Raw genomic sequence first — 15,119 nt, 5'->3', positions numbered from 1 at the left:
ACCAATCAGAGATGAAGAACACAACTGAAATTAAAAATGCACTTGATGGAATAAATAGCAGGCTGGAAGAAGCAGAAGAACGAATTAATGAACTAGAAGACAGTAATGCAAAGTAATCAAGGTGAACAAATGAGAGAAAAGAATTATGCAAAATAAGAATAGACTCAGAGAACTCAGTGACTTCATCAAGCATAGTAACATTCACATTACAGGGATCCCAGAAGGAGGAGAGAGAGAAAAGGGGGCAGAAAATTTACTTCAAGAAATAATAGCTAAAAACTTCCCTAATCTGGGGAATGAAACAGGTATCTAGATCCAGAAGACACAGAGATCCCCCAACAAAATCAACCAAAGGAGGTCCACAAAAAGACACAGTAATCAAAATGGCAAAAAGTAGAGATAAAGAAAAAATTTTTAAAATTTTTTTTAAAGATGTATTCATTTGAGAAAAAGAGAGCACAAGCAGGGGGAAAGGCAGAAGCAGACTCCCCGCTGAGCTGGGAGCCTGACACAGAGCTTGATCCCAGGACCTGAAGAGATCATGACCTGAGCCGAAGGCAGACACTTAACCATCTGAGCCACCCAGGCGCCCCAAGAAAAAAAATGTTTAAAGCAGCAAGAGAAAAGAAGACAGTTACATACAAGGGAAACCCCCCATAAGGTTCTTAGTGGATTTTTCAGCAGAAACTTTGGCAGCCAGAAGAGAAGGCATGATATTCAAAGTGCTGAAAGGGAAAGAAATCTACAGCCAAGAATATTCTACCCAGCAAGGCTATCACTTGGAATAGAAGGAGAGATGAAGAGTTTCCAAGACAAGCAAAAGCTAAAGGAGTTCAGGACTAAACCAGCCCTACAAGAAATATTAAAGAGGACTCAGAGTAGGAAGGAAAGACTGTTAAGTGAGAGTATGAAAAGTAGGAAACACAAAACCAGTAAAGATAAGTATTTCTGTAAAAACTCAGTCAACAAAATAAATTCACAGAATAAAAGAATGTAGTCAAGTAGGACACCATATACATAAAACACTGGGGGGAAGAGGAGTAAAGAATGGTTTGAACTTATGCAACCATCAGCTTAATATAGACTGCTACATGCTTACTGGAGACAGCTCTTAAACAGCTATCACATCCATGGCACAGGAAGAGGGTGTCTTTCGGTGAAGGAGGCTTACTTTTAGTTAATCATCATGACAGTGGCCTGAGGAGTAGGCTTCTAATTAAACAGGCATCTAGGGGCTGACTGTATTCCAGAGACCTCGGAGAGAAGGTGCTATCTCCTTCTACTGTGTTCCAGAGTGCCAGTGTTTCCTGAGGAAAAGCTTTACAAGCATCTGGTTTTTGCAGCTAACACCCAGGAATGCCCCCTCAATCACCTGGCTCCAGTTGCCACAGGGGCTTATGTTCTTGGGTCCCCTGGGACTGTGTCAAATGGAGCAACAGTTCTTGGCAGACTACCATTCCCAGGCACAGTGAGGGGACTGAGGCATACCCCCAGTCTTTCTGTGAAGGAGGTCACTTCGTTTGTCCTGAAGCTTCAGACAGAGGCAGGCTTCAGGTTTGGCACACACTGCCTACGTAGCTGCTCTGAAGGAACATATGGTGATCTTCCTCTGCCTTGTTCCAGCTTGTTGGTATCTCCCCAAAAGGAGATTATACACTCGTCTGGAGCCCAAATATTTGCAACTGCTACCCAGGGAACACTTCTAGATTACCTGGCTCTGGTGGCCAGCAGGACTTACGCTTTTGGCACCTCAGAACTTTATATATATTCACATTCTTTTAAAAGATGCTGCCTGAGGGTCTGGCTTCTAGTCTGCCTGAATCTAGGTGCTGAGATCCTACCCTTTGGGACACTGAGTGATCTTAGCACATCCTCAACTACAAGGAGCTATTAATGAACTGCCTGGACAAGAACAGAGGTTTGAGAAACCACCAAAAGCTGGGGCAGGGCTGAATGAAAAAGTTCATCTCCTATATGAGGCCGCTCCTTCAAGACTTGGGAGAATTGTTTCATGTACTGTATAGAAACTAACATAGTCAGGCAAAATGAAACAGGAATATGTTCTAAATGAAAGAACCAGATAAAACCTTAATGAAATGGAACTATGTAATTTATCTGATAAAAACTTTAAAATAATGGTTATAAAGATGCTCACCAAACTGGGGAGAAGAATGTATGAACACAGAACTTCAACAAAGAGATGGAAAATATAAGAAAGTACCAATTAGAGAGGTCAAAGAGCTGAAAAATACAGTAACTGAACTGAAAAATAACACTTAGAGTTGTTAAAACAGCAGACCAGATGGAAAAGAAGAAAGGAGTAGTTAATTCAAATCCAAGGCAGTGCAACTCACCCAATCAGAGCAGCAAAAAGAAAAAAAAGTGAAAAAAATGTAAAGATACCTTAAGAGACTTATAGGAAAACATCAAATGGACTAATATTCGTATCACTGGGTTTCAAGGAGGAGGAAAGAGCGAGCGAGAAGGAGCAGAAATCTTATTTGATGAAAAAAAGGGCTGAAAACTTTCCTAACCTGGGGAAGGAAACAGACCATCCAGATGCAGGAAGCCCAGAGGGTTATAAATAAGATGAATGCAAAGAAACCCAAACCAAGACACATTATAATTAAAATATCAAAAGGTAAAGCAAGGAGAGAATAAAAGGCAGCAAAAGAGAAATATCTCATTACACACATGGGAACCCCCATCCATGAGCAGATTCTTCAGTGAAAACTTTGTGGGCCAGAAGGGAGTAGCATGATATATTCAAAGTGCTGGGGAAAAAATTTCCATGCAAGAATATATGTTACCTGGTAAAATCATCATTCAGAACTGAAGGAGAGAGAAATAGTTTCCCAGATAAGCAAATGCTAGAATTCACTCATTACCACTAAATACGCCTTTACAAGAAATGTTAAAAGGACTTCTTGGGCTGCCTGGGTGGCTCAGTCATTGGGCGTCTGCCTTCGGCTCAGGTCATGATCTCAGAGTCCTGGGATTGAGCTCTGCATTGGCAGGGAGCCTGCTTCTCCCTCTCCCTCTGCTGCTTGTGCTCTCTCTCTCAAATAAATAAGTATTTTTTTAAAAAGGACTTCTTTAAGCTATAACGAAAGGGCACTTACTGGTAACAAGAAGAAATATGAAAGACTAAATCTCACTGGGAAAATTAATATATAATAAATGTAATAGATTAAGTATACTTATAAAACTAGTATGAAGGTTAAAAAACAAAAATAGTAAAAGTAACTGATTTTAATAATTAAAGGATACACAAAATAAAGATGTAAATTATATCAAAAATATATAACATGGTGGTGGAGAGGTGTAAAAACGTTGCACTTTAGAACTTAAGTTACGGACTTAAAACATCGGTATACATTGTTACGTGTAAGTGTAATGATGATCACAAAGCAAAATTCTGAAATACACAAAAGAAAAAGGAGTACAAGCATACCATTAAAGAAAATCCTCAAACCACAAACAGAAAAAGGAATAGAAACTAGAGAAACAGCTAAAGAACAATGAACAGAATGGCAATAAGCACACACCTATTAATAATTACTTTAAATGTAAATGGACTAAATTCTCCAATCAAAACAGAGTGACTGAATGGATAAAAAAACATGAACCACCTGTATGTTGCCTACGAGATACAGTTTATTTTTTAGTACAAAAAGAACTTTATTAACCTTCTTTCAAACTTTATTCCCAGGCTTCTTTGGCTTAATTAGCTACAAGGAATGAATTGTGTATAAGCAAAAACTGAAAAGAGCTATAGTGTCCTAGGCGCTTGGCCTTAAAAATATTAGAGATCTCGATTTTATCAGATCCATGAACAGAATTTTAAAAAGCAGCATAATATAAAGTAGCAGCTCCCAGTAACTTCTTCAAGTTTTATCTTCTTCAGAAGTTGACTCAATTCAGTTTGCTTCGTTCTTGGAAGCTTCATCAAAATTCTCCATAAGATCTGGAACTTCATCATCATCATCATCCTTTCTGGTAGCAAGTGGTGCTTTTCCATCCATAGACTGGTTTGGACAGAGCTTCAGTCAGTCTTCTTAAAGGAGTCAGACTATCTCCACTAAGCTGGTTTAAGATATTGGGTAGCATTTCTGTCAGCTGCATGGTCTTAGCATGGCCTATAATGGTTATTAAAGTGTTCACATTGCCAGGGATGCCTGAATTTTAGGGTTGTTAAAGTAGATCACTGTTCCTTGGTTTGTGAACCCATTCACTTTTTCAATATCAAAGATATTGTTTATCCCTAACTTCTTTAAAGAGAACTGAAGTTTTCTATCATCTGCTGTAGCCGTTCCATGAACCACCTTCTTGGTGAGCAGTTTCTTTCCCACCAATGCACACGTGTGCTTGCAGTTTGGCAAGTTTCTCCCAGTTAATGATAGTTTCTTTCATCTTGTTGGAATGGAAACAGGACCACATGAGGGAATAGGGTTGGCACTTAGGAGGTCTTGGGTGGACCAGCTGAGGTTCAGTGCACACACATGGGGACACAAGATGGCAGCCAAAGGGAGGCCAAAAGTGATCCAAGAGATACACTTTAGATGGAAGTACACACAGACTGAAAGTGAAAGGACAGAAAGATATTCCATGCAATGGAAATAAACATTTCCATTTGTCTGGGGAAGCAACCAGAAAATAGACTTTGTTTTTTGTTTTTGTGTGTGTGCGTGTGTGGATAATAAACTTTGAAACAAAGAGTGTAATAAGAGACAAAGAAGGGCATTTCCTAATGATAAAAAGGTCAACGCAATAAAAGGATATAGCATTCGTAAATATTTAGGCACCCAACATAGGAGCAGGAAAATATACAAAAAGCAAATATTAACAGACATAAAAGAAAAAGAGATAACAGTACAACTATAGTAGGGAACTTTAATACCCCATTTACGTCAATGGACAGTCATCCAGACAGAAATCAGTAAGGAAACACTGGATTTAAATGACTTGTTAGAGCAGACGGACAACAGATATTTATAGAACACCACTAAGTAAAGTGAAATTATCATTTATCTCGCCTTCTCTGTCTAAACTCTAACTCAGGGTGACTAAATTATTGATAATAGGTTTCTTGTTATAAAAGTATTCCAGCTCAAAATCAAAGGAAACTGCTAATGAATAAATCTAAGCAGTGATCATAAATCACTGCTAACATCACAACATTACATGCCTCCTCCTGATAGAACAGAACATCACCTCTGGTATTTTCTTATTCTTGCCCCTCCACTCCCATCAAATCTGAATCTAATCAAGTCTCTAGATCTAACTACCAATTGTGGGAAACAAAGAGGCAGAGAAATGTTTTGTGATACCACATGGATGTAATCTGCAAATTCCAAACTGTGGGAAACTAAAGAATAAATGATGTGCTTTCTTCAACAAATTACAGAGAAAAATGAGAAAGAGAGTAAGAGAATCTAGTGATTAAGAGATATTAATCATAAACACAGACATCATTTGGAGCATGATTTAAACAAAATGTAAAAAATTGATTTGTGAAACAGGAAAATTTGAGTATTAACTGGATATCTGAGGACATTAAGAAACAATTCTAAAATTTTTTAGATTTGATAATGGAATTGTTATTGCTTTTTAGAAGGATTATCTTTAAGAGATACAAACTGAAATAGTAACAGAGGATAGGATGCCTAGAATATCCTTCAAAATCATCTGAAGAGGGGTGTCTGTGTGGCTCAGTCGTTAAGCGTCTGCCTCCAGCTCAGGTCATGATCCCAAGGTCCTGGGATCGAGTCCCGCATCGGGCTCCCTGCTCAGAGGGGAGTCTGCTTCTCCCTCTCCCACTCCCCCCTGCTTGTGTTCCCTCTCTTGTGGTCTCCCTCTCTGTCAAATAAATAAATAAATAATCTTTAAAAAAAATCTGAAGAAAGTAAAGACTAGAGATGAGTCATGACTGGCCCTACTGTAAAGTACTGCAAATGAATTATGAAAACATGAGCTCAAAGAAGTAGTTCTATACACATTTGAAATTTCCACAATAAAAAAATTTTAAAGTATCCTTTGCATTCAGAAACAGGTCACTTTTGGGAAGAGCAATTTGTGGAATGAAAGGGCAAATGCTAAATGAAGTAAGTGACATGATCAAGGATTTGGCAGGAATGTGATGAGATAAAGATGGTAGCTAAAAGTAGGGATTGGTTTGTTATATGATGTTTTTCCAAATTCACCCATTCATCATTCATTCATTCAACCGGAAAAAAAAAGAACTTCAAGTGCCTGCTGTAATTTTAACACTGTGGAAACAGCAAATGAACTCAAAACAAAAACCAGGGCACATGGATGGTTCAGTCGGTGAAGTGTCTGCCTTCGGCTCAGCTCTTGGGTCTCAGGGTCCTGGGACTGTGCCCAGGGAGTACCGGGCTCCCTCCTCAGCGGGGAGTATGCTTCTCCCTCTCTCTCTGCCCCCTGGCAAACATGCTCTTTCTCTAATAAATAAACTCTTAAAAAAAAGGGCAAAAACCTGCTCTTTTGAACTTTTATTCTTATATGAAAGTTTGGGGAAAAATGAGGTTGGAAGAGTGTTTTTTATACTCAGTACAACTGACATTTTGGGCTGGACAATTCTTTGTTGTAGGAGACTATCTTATGCATTGTAGATGTTCAGCAGCATCCCTGGCCTCATATTACAGGTTAGTATTGCTGACACTCCCTTCCAGTTGTAACAAAAATGACTCCATACATTGCCAAACATCCCTGAGAGACAAAATCACTTCCAGCTGACAAGCACTGGGTTAGAAGTTAGTAAGTGCTACTAAGAAAAATGAAACAATGAAAGGGGATAAGAAATACCAGGGTAATGGTAGCACTGGATTTGCACCTTTGACAAGGATGGCTGGGGAAGAGCACTCAAGGCAGAAAGAATAGTTACATACAAAAGTCTTGAGGTAGAGAGGTGTTGGCACACTGAGAAATGATAAGCCAGTGTAGCTGGAGCAGAGGAAGTTAGAGGGAAAGTGGCAAATGCATAGACTAGATTGACCTTCCTGCAAATAACATGAAATCTAGGGGGAAAAGATACAAAAAAACCTGCCCCCAAAACCCCCCCAACTATTTATGCAAGCACTAAAAAGTGAACAAAGCTGGAAGATTATGGAGGTGACTTGAAATGAGAAAGCAAGGAATACCAAAGGTTGTAATTCCAGTCTATTATGGCTTTTAGCCTAAGGGAAGACCATGTGAGGCAGTTAAAACTCCAAAAGAAAACCCAGTCTTTTAGGCCTGAGCAATCAGAGAACATAAGCTTGGGTAAATGAACGCTGCTAGAGAAATGAGGCAGCAATCCTGGGAAGGAAAGAATGAACGCTGCTACGAGAAGAGGCAGCAATCCTGGGAAGGAAAGAAGGAAGAATCTCAAATTCCATAAACTCTGCCCAAATCACTGCCTAACCCCTGAACAACAGTATTAAGACAAACTCCAAGCTGCCTAGCAAGGATCAGAAAACTAAAATGAGATTTACACTGTCACCCAAAAGATAAGTGTCTGGAGTCCAACCAAATTTCTTGACAGTACAACAAAATCAATAACCTTTTGAGAAATATAACATTATTTAGGGTCTCTACAACATGATTATCACAACGCCCAAGACATAATCCAAAATTACTTGACACAGAAAGAAAAAGGTGAACAAATCTCAAGAGAAAATACAATCAAGAGAACCCAACCTGAGATGATCCAGATGTTAGATTTACTAGTCAAGAATTTTAAAACAGCTATTATAACTATGCTCAATGACATAAACAAAATTCACATTCGTATTATGAACATATGCTTATAATGAATGCAACAGTAAGAAATGCCACCAGAGAAATAAAATCTCTTAAAAAAACAACAACAGGGTGCCTGGGTGGCTCAGACGGTTAAGTGTCTGCCTTGGGCTCAGGTCATGATCCCAGGTCCTGGGACTGAGTCCAGCATCGGGCCCCCTGTTCCTTGCTTCTCCCTCTGCCTCTCTGTCTCTCATGAATAAATAAATAAAATCTTAAAAAACAAAAATGAAAACAACAACAACCTGTTAATTCTGGAAACGAGAAAGACAATACATGAAATAAAAAATTCACTGGATGGGCTGACAACAAAAGGGAGCTGACAGAGAACAATCCGTGAACTTGAAGATAATCAGTAGAAGTCATTCAACCTGAAGAACAGAAAGAAAAAAAGAAAGAGCCTCAGGGACCTTTGGGATAATATACAAAAGTTTAACATATTGAGTCCCAAAAAAAGAGAACGAGGCAAAAAAAAAAAAAAAAAAAATTGAAAAAATAATAGCCAAAGATTCCCCAAGTTTGGTAAAAGACAGAAATTTACAGATTCAAAAATCTCAGCAAATTCCAAGCGGGGTAAGTACAAAGAAAACCATACCTAGTCACATCATAGTCAAACTGCTTGAAAACAAAGAAAAAAAAATGCAATCAAAGAAAATAATACATTACATATAGAAGGAAATGATTTGATTATAACTGACTTCTCATCAGATAACAATGGAAGAAAACAAGTGCTGAAAGAAAAGGACACTGGCACATCAGAATTCTACATCTAGTGAAACTATGCGAGACCGGAGGTAAAATAACATTTTCACATATAACAAAATTAAGAAGAATTTGTCACCAGCAGACCTACACTTTAAGAGGAAGAGGTTAAAAGATACAGATTAGGTCATAAAAGATGGAGCAAATGCCAATGTTCCAAACATATGAAAGATATTTGCAACATTCTTTTCATAGCTAAGAAATCTCCAAGATCATCTTGTCCAATTCCTTTATTTTGCTCATGGGCCAACCAATATCAATTATCTAGTGGTATAATATACAAGTCTAATTTCTGCGTCAAAGCAATGGAAATAAAACATTTATATCAACCTTTATAAATAAGTCAGAATACACAGTGAAAATAAATTGTTAAAATTGATACAGATATTATTCCTAAAGGTTTTATAAAAACTGAATCTTTCATTTAAGTTACCTTAGGTATTTACTTAAATCATAATGTGAATCTTTTTATATTGTTAAGAATTCCTCTATCTTTGTGAAAACTCAAATTTTCATTTTTTAATTAAATGAGAAATAAAGTTTATTTCTTAAAAACAGTACTAGAAAGGAGTCTGTTGCATACTTACACAATATAAGTAAAATGATATGCCATTGCACAAAACAGAATTTTCTCTCTACTGTAATAAGGAACTGTCAATGGGAGTAAACACTGTCTTAAGGTATTTCTGATTTTTATATTCTGTTTAAAATGTTATCTTTGGAAGTACACAGAACACAACAGGCTCTGAAAATCAGTTTATGAATGAATGAAATATATAAAACTATGAGACACACAGATTAATGGAATTTCCCAAGCCCACAAGTCAGGTATGTAATCACAATAAAATCAAAATCTTCAGGAACTCATCCCTGGGCTCCAAGAAAACAAGATTCCCAGGTTCACTAAGGAACACAATATATTTGAAAACATCATTGAAAAATCATCACCCTGTTTCTCCATACATATTGGGTTGGCATTACCTTACCACATATATGTTAAGTGCTGGGCCTGCCTAAGTACTTACCCCAACAGCTGGGACTTCTTCACTCTTTACTTCATTTATCCGAACCAAATAGTTAACAAAATCTCTGGCAGCATTGCTCTGTGCATCTTTTTTATTGGTGGAATTGCCCATGCCAATGTAATTATAACCTTCCACTCGAACCTTTTACAGTCAAGAAAAAAAATGTATTAGAAGAGATTGACCCGGGTAATTCTGGGTCTTAAAAAAAAAAGGTAATTCAATAGTCCATTAAGAGATAACAGTTAAATGTTGAAGATATACTCCATAAAAACACAGAAAATAACATCTAAGAAAATCGTTGACTTATGAAAAAGCTTGAATTATGCTGCCCAGTGATAAACTAATCTAAAAACAACAATATTAATTTATGTGGCTCAGATATTCTCTTCTGTAACAGAATGTTCCACATTTTAAAATCTGATTTTATAAGACCCAAGAACAAGCTCCCCATTTGTATTTATTTTAAGCAATTTGACTCGAAGCAATCAAGAATCGCTCCACTTTCCAAAGGAATTAGTGAAACTGCAAATAGCTGATCCAACTTTTCTAATCTGCACTACTGGTACTGTGGCAGCTGAGGGAGATACATGTTCTAACCAGAATAATTTACCTATCAGATTGTTTTAAAAGTAATGCTCGCTTGAAAATGATTTATAATGAAACAGAATAGCAAACAAGCGACAATAAATAACATACAACACTACTGTTTCTGAACAGAAAACATTTTTCTCTTAACACCAAAATAAGTGTCAAAAAATCACAAAAATATAGTAATACCTCACACATGAACTTCTGCCTGTTTTTGTTCCCCACTGCTCTAATTTCATAGGATGGGGTCATCTTCCTTTTGCCACACCAGGCATACAGAAAATTTTTAACATCACCCATGATTCAAGTGTCTTCTTCCGACCTAAGAAAACAAAAGTTAAACCACATTATTTATGAGCAAACACCACAAGTGACCAATAACTGGAATTAACTGAAAACCTAGGTTAAACACAGGATATTCTATCATACTGCTATTAAAATTGCTTATGACAAAATTTTAATGACATAATTGGAAGGCCTATAACATGTTGTACAAAAAAGCAGTATACAAAATACACGACTTGAATTATACGCATAAATCAAGACTAAAAAAGAAATATCCCTCAAAATGGTTATCTTTGGGTGACTCCAAGTGATTTTGACTTTTTTTTTTGAGAGCAAGAGAGAGAATCTTAAGCAGACTCTATGCTCAGCATGGAGCCTGACGCAGGGATGAATCTCATCTCCCTGAGATCATTACCTGAGCCTACATCAAGAGTTGGATGCTTAACTAAGCCACCCAGGTACCCCTGACCTTTTCTTAAAAACATTTTATGTGAGGTGCCTGGATGGCTCAGTTGAGTGGCTGATTCTGGATCTCAGCTGGGGTCGTGATCTCAGGGTCCTGGGACTGAGCAGTGTCAGGCTCCGCCTCCAGGCTAGGAAGGGAGTCTGCTTGAGGACTCTCTTTCCCTCTGCCCCTCCTCCCAGTCACATGCAGGTGCTCTCACAAATGAACAAATCTTAAAAAAAAAAACCTTTTTATGTAATGTCCCACTTTTTACAATAGGCACCTTATGTGTTAACTCAATCCTCAAACAATGGGAGATAAAATTATATAGTGAATACTATTATTGTGTCTCTACAAAGGAAGAAACAAGGGCATAGAAAGTTTTTTTCCAAGTCACCTACTGTGAGGCATAAACTCAAAGTCAAACTACTATATTAAGAAATGGTCATCAATCAGGGGCGCCTGGGTGGCTCAGTTGGTTAAGCGACTGCCTTCAGCTCAGGTCATGATCTCAGGGTCCTGGGATCGAGCACCGCATCGGGCTCCCTGCTCGGTGGGAAGCCTGCTTCTCCCTTTCCCACTCCCCCTGCTTGTGTTCCCTCTCTCGCTGTCTATCTCTGTCTATCTCTGTCAAATAAATAAATAAAATCTTAAAAAAAAAGAAAAAGAAATGGTCATCAATCATTTTGTGTGTAAATCAGAGTTTATTCTCATTCTGAGGTGTCTCCTAGCAGACTGTCCTCAAAGTTGTAGGCTACATATTACTCTACTTAGACTAAAAACACTAATCTGTTAAGTACTAAATCTCTCCTTTAGGCCTTGTTATTCATTAAAATTTGAGGATATTAAGTTTTCTTGATGTACGCCATACCATACTTATTGGCACTCTCCCTCTAATATAGTTTATAAATATACCAAAAGATATGGAGCCTGTGAGTCTAAAATCTGAATCTAAATTAAAATCAAGGTATCTGAAGGATGCCTGGGTGGCTCAGTCAGTTAAGCCTGATTCTTCATTTCGGCTGGGGTCATGATCTCAGGGTCGTGGGACTGAGCCCTCTGTGAGGCTCCATGCTCAATGGGGAGTCTACTGGAGATTCTCTTTTGCTTTCTACTCCTCCCCACCACAAACACATGCCCTCTCTCTCTCTCTCAAAATAAACAATAAATCTTACACACACACAAAAAAGATATCTAAGACCAAATTTAGATCCAGAAAAAATATGCAAAAAAATTAGTTTGCTGTGAGAAACCTCATTACTAGCATTAAACCTTTGTCTTCTGTTCAGTGCATTTTTTTAAAAAGATTTTATTTATTTACTTGAGAGAGAGAGAGAGAGAGAGAGACAGCACGAGAGGGGGGAGGGTCAGAGGGAGAAGCAGGGAGCCCAACGTGGGACTCGATCACAGGACTCCAGGATCATGACCTGAGCCGAAGACAGTCGCTTAACCGACTGAGCCACCCAAGCGCCTCATGTTCAGTGCATTGTTAGCACCTAAATTTAACATCATAAAACTGGACCCCAGTATAAACTTATTCTGTAGCCACAAGCTAACCCTGGAGAAATCCTGTTAACTGAAAAGCCGTGGAAAGCTTTTCTATCTGTAAATTCCACCCCTGAATAATTAACTAAAAAAACAAGACCTCAGGGTGAGTGAGTACCATGAAATATGAAGGACTACACTATCAAATTCCTTCCTTCCTGGGCAGTCTCATCTAACTCCATTATATTCAATAACAACTATAGGCTAATGATGCCCAAATATATACTGAAACCTTAATCTTTTCTCTTTTAAGCTCCCAAATCAAATTCATCCAACTGCAGCAATAATGTGCAAATACTAACCTGACACCTCAGTAAAAACAGAATTTAAGTTTCCTCCCCAAACCTGTTCCTTCTTCCCTCAGTCCAAGTGTTTCCATCTCCGGAAATGGCACCGCCATCTACCAAGTTACTCCTGTCACAACTTGGGAGTCATACACTCCCTCGAGATCCTCCATAGCTATCCCCTGGAGAACTCTCAGTATGCGCCAGGCAGTAGTAACCTTAGAGAATCATCTACATGGACTATTTTCCTTAACCCTTACAATAATTACACAGATAAGACTATGATTATTCTCCCCCTTCAGGGATGAACAAACGGAAACAAAGAATACCTTGCCCCAGAGAGGACAGAGCTCTTAACTGGGAAACCCAGAATTCCAAGCCAGGTAGTCTGACTCCTGACCTACATGCAATTCTGCCTCCAAAACGGGTTTCCAATCCATTCGCTTCTCTCCAACCCCTGCCAGCACTACCGCACACCTGGCGTTACTGAAATAACGTCCTAGACCTATAGATCTAGATCCCCGTTTCCCCTCTGGCCACCCTAAAATCCATTCTCTTCACTCCTCCTCACCATACTCCAGGAACATGGCCTTCTTTGTTTCTTCCCAATCTCTGCTCTCAAGCGCTAATCCCTTCTTACCTCGGCAATTCTGCGCCCCCCCCCCCCCCCGCATCTTCAGAGCTGACGCATTCTCGACCTCAGGGCCGACATATCAGCTCCAAAGTCTACCTCCTCCGAAACGCTTTCCCTTGCCACCGTAGTTAAACTAGCTTTCTCCCTCGGCAATTTTCATTTCCTCAATCTTTTCACTGAAACCTGCAGACGTTTGTTCTTCTGTTGCCTCCCACCACCACCGAAACCTCCATGCGGAAGGGGAAGGGGCTGTGCCCCACGTGTTTACGGCTCCACCGCCATGCCCGCAGGACAGCGCCCGGTCTTTGTGGCCGGAATGAATGGATGAAGGGCCCTCGGTGTGTGTGGCGTCACTGCGGGCTCACCACCCGGCCATGCACCCCCTTTCACTCAGCGGCAACAGCACCTTCGCCGCGCGCAGGCCGGAGGAGGAAGTAGGGTTTGGCTGCTTCGGACAAGGGACTAGCCATTGCTGGGGGAAAAACGGGCCTATACCGCGGGCCCGGGCAGCGCAGGCGTGGCGCGGCGAGCAGCACGCAGCCCGCAATCCGGGAACCCGGCGGGCGCCTCGCCCCTTCCCCCACCCGCCACCGCCGCCCGCGCTTCGCAACAAAGCCCGGCTGCAGGAGCGCGGGCCCCCACACCCCCAACGGGTGGCAAAGACATCTCTCCCCTACCGGCGTCCGCTTCCTGGTGTCCGAGAACACAGCCCTCTTAGAACCGCCCGGGGCCACGGCCTTCCTCAAAGACACTCGGTAAACACACCTCTACTCGCGTGGAGGCGGCAGAGAAATGGCTCCGACGGCGGCGCCGGGAGGGCGGGGTCAGTGGGCGTACGCATGCGCACGAAGTGAGTTTAGGGCTGAGGGCGCTCCCCACCCCCAGGGAGGGGCGGGGCCGCAGCTACCACTTCCCGGCGTCCCGTCGGGTCGCCCGGGAGATCGGCGGCGCTGGGCCTGCTGCGCTCCAGCGGGGATTCTTCCCTTGCTCCCTACTTTTGAACGTTTTTGAGAGTTGGGAACGTTTTGAGAGCATTTTGACGCAGCAAAATGTTTCATAGCTTCTATCACGGGGCCCTCCGGTAGATGACAAATAAAAGGTAGAAGACAGAACTGGAAATCTTAGGTGCTATGAAGAGTGCTTAGCGAAGTACTTGGCACATAATAGGGGTTCAGTAGGTCTTGTTATTATTGTAGTGCTTCAGATACTCTAATGCCAGTGTCTTCTGAAAGAAAGAAGCCCAGTGAAGGCAGGAAACCTGCCTGGCTAGCTGAGGCCACTCACTGCAGTGTGTGGCACATCTTAAGTGCTCAGTAAAAACCAGCCGAATGAGTGGATAAACCCTGCAAGGTTGTTTTTGCTTAAACTGGATAACCTTTTGTCTTCAGAGTCTTTGGAATAATTTGTATATTTAGCTATTGTAGTAGTCATTGTTACATTTTTGAACTGTAGTGCTTCCCATGAAGGCAACAATACAAAATATTTCAAGTTGGGGTTGTTTCAGAGATTCCCGACTAATCAATTGTCTGGGCCCATCATACCATATCCATCCTTATTTTTCACTTTTTAGTGTCTTTTGTTCTTGATTCTTCTAGCTCATAGTGATTAATCCCTTTAAAACTCTGTTGCTCCTATAGTCAGAATAACAGTTTAGCATTTACTCTTATTTTCTTCACGTGTTTGCTGTCTTCAGTTAAGAGTAAAATCATTCAGAGAAAGACCTTAATCTTATTTTTTTTGTACCTTTCAGG

General features: G+C 40.2%; 1 protein-coding gene across 1 annotated transcript in view; it reads right to left on the bottom strand.

Annotated features, from left to right (window-relative positions):
• Nucleotides 1-14,169, bottom strand: part of DHX9 (DExH-box helicase 9) — a 51,916-nt gene extending 37,747 nt beyond the window's left edge. The window contains exons 1-3 of the mRNA XM_035010586.1: nt 14,046-14,169; nt 10,365-10,497; nt 9,588-9,728 (exon numbers count right to left, since the gene is read on the bottom strand). Coding sequence (XP_034866477.1) covers nt 9,588-9,728; nt 10,365-10,475 — 252 coding nt within the window. The 5' untranslated portion in view covers nt 10,476-10,497; nt 14,046-14,169. The remainder of the gene's footprint in view (nt 1-9,587; nt 9,729-10,364; nt 10,498-14,045) is intronic.
• Nucleotides 14,170-15,119: the final 950 nt, after the last annotated feature.

Source organism: Mirounga leonina, unplaced genomic scaffold, assembly GCF_011800145.1.
Source record: "Mirounga leonina isolate KUSES-001 unplaced genomic scaffold, KU_Mleo_1.0 Mir_154, whole genome shotgun sequence".
NCBI lineage: Eukaryota > Metazoa > Chordata > Mammalia > Carnivora > Phocidae > Mirounga > Mirounga leonina.
Note: the sequence above shows the minus strand (reverse complement) of the source record. Positions and strands in the feature narration are given on the sequence as shown.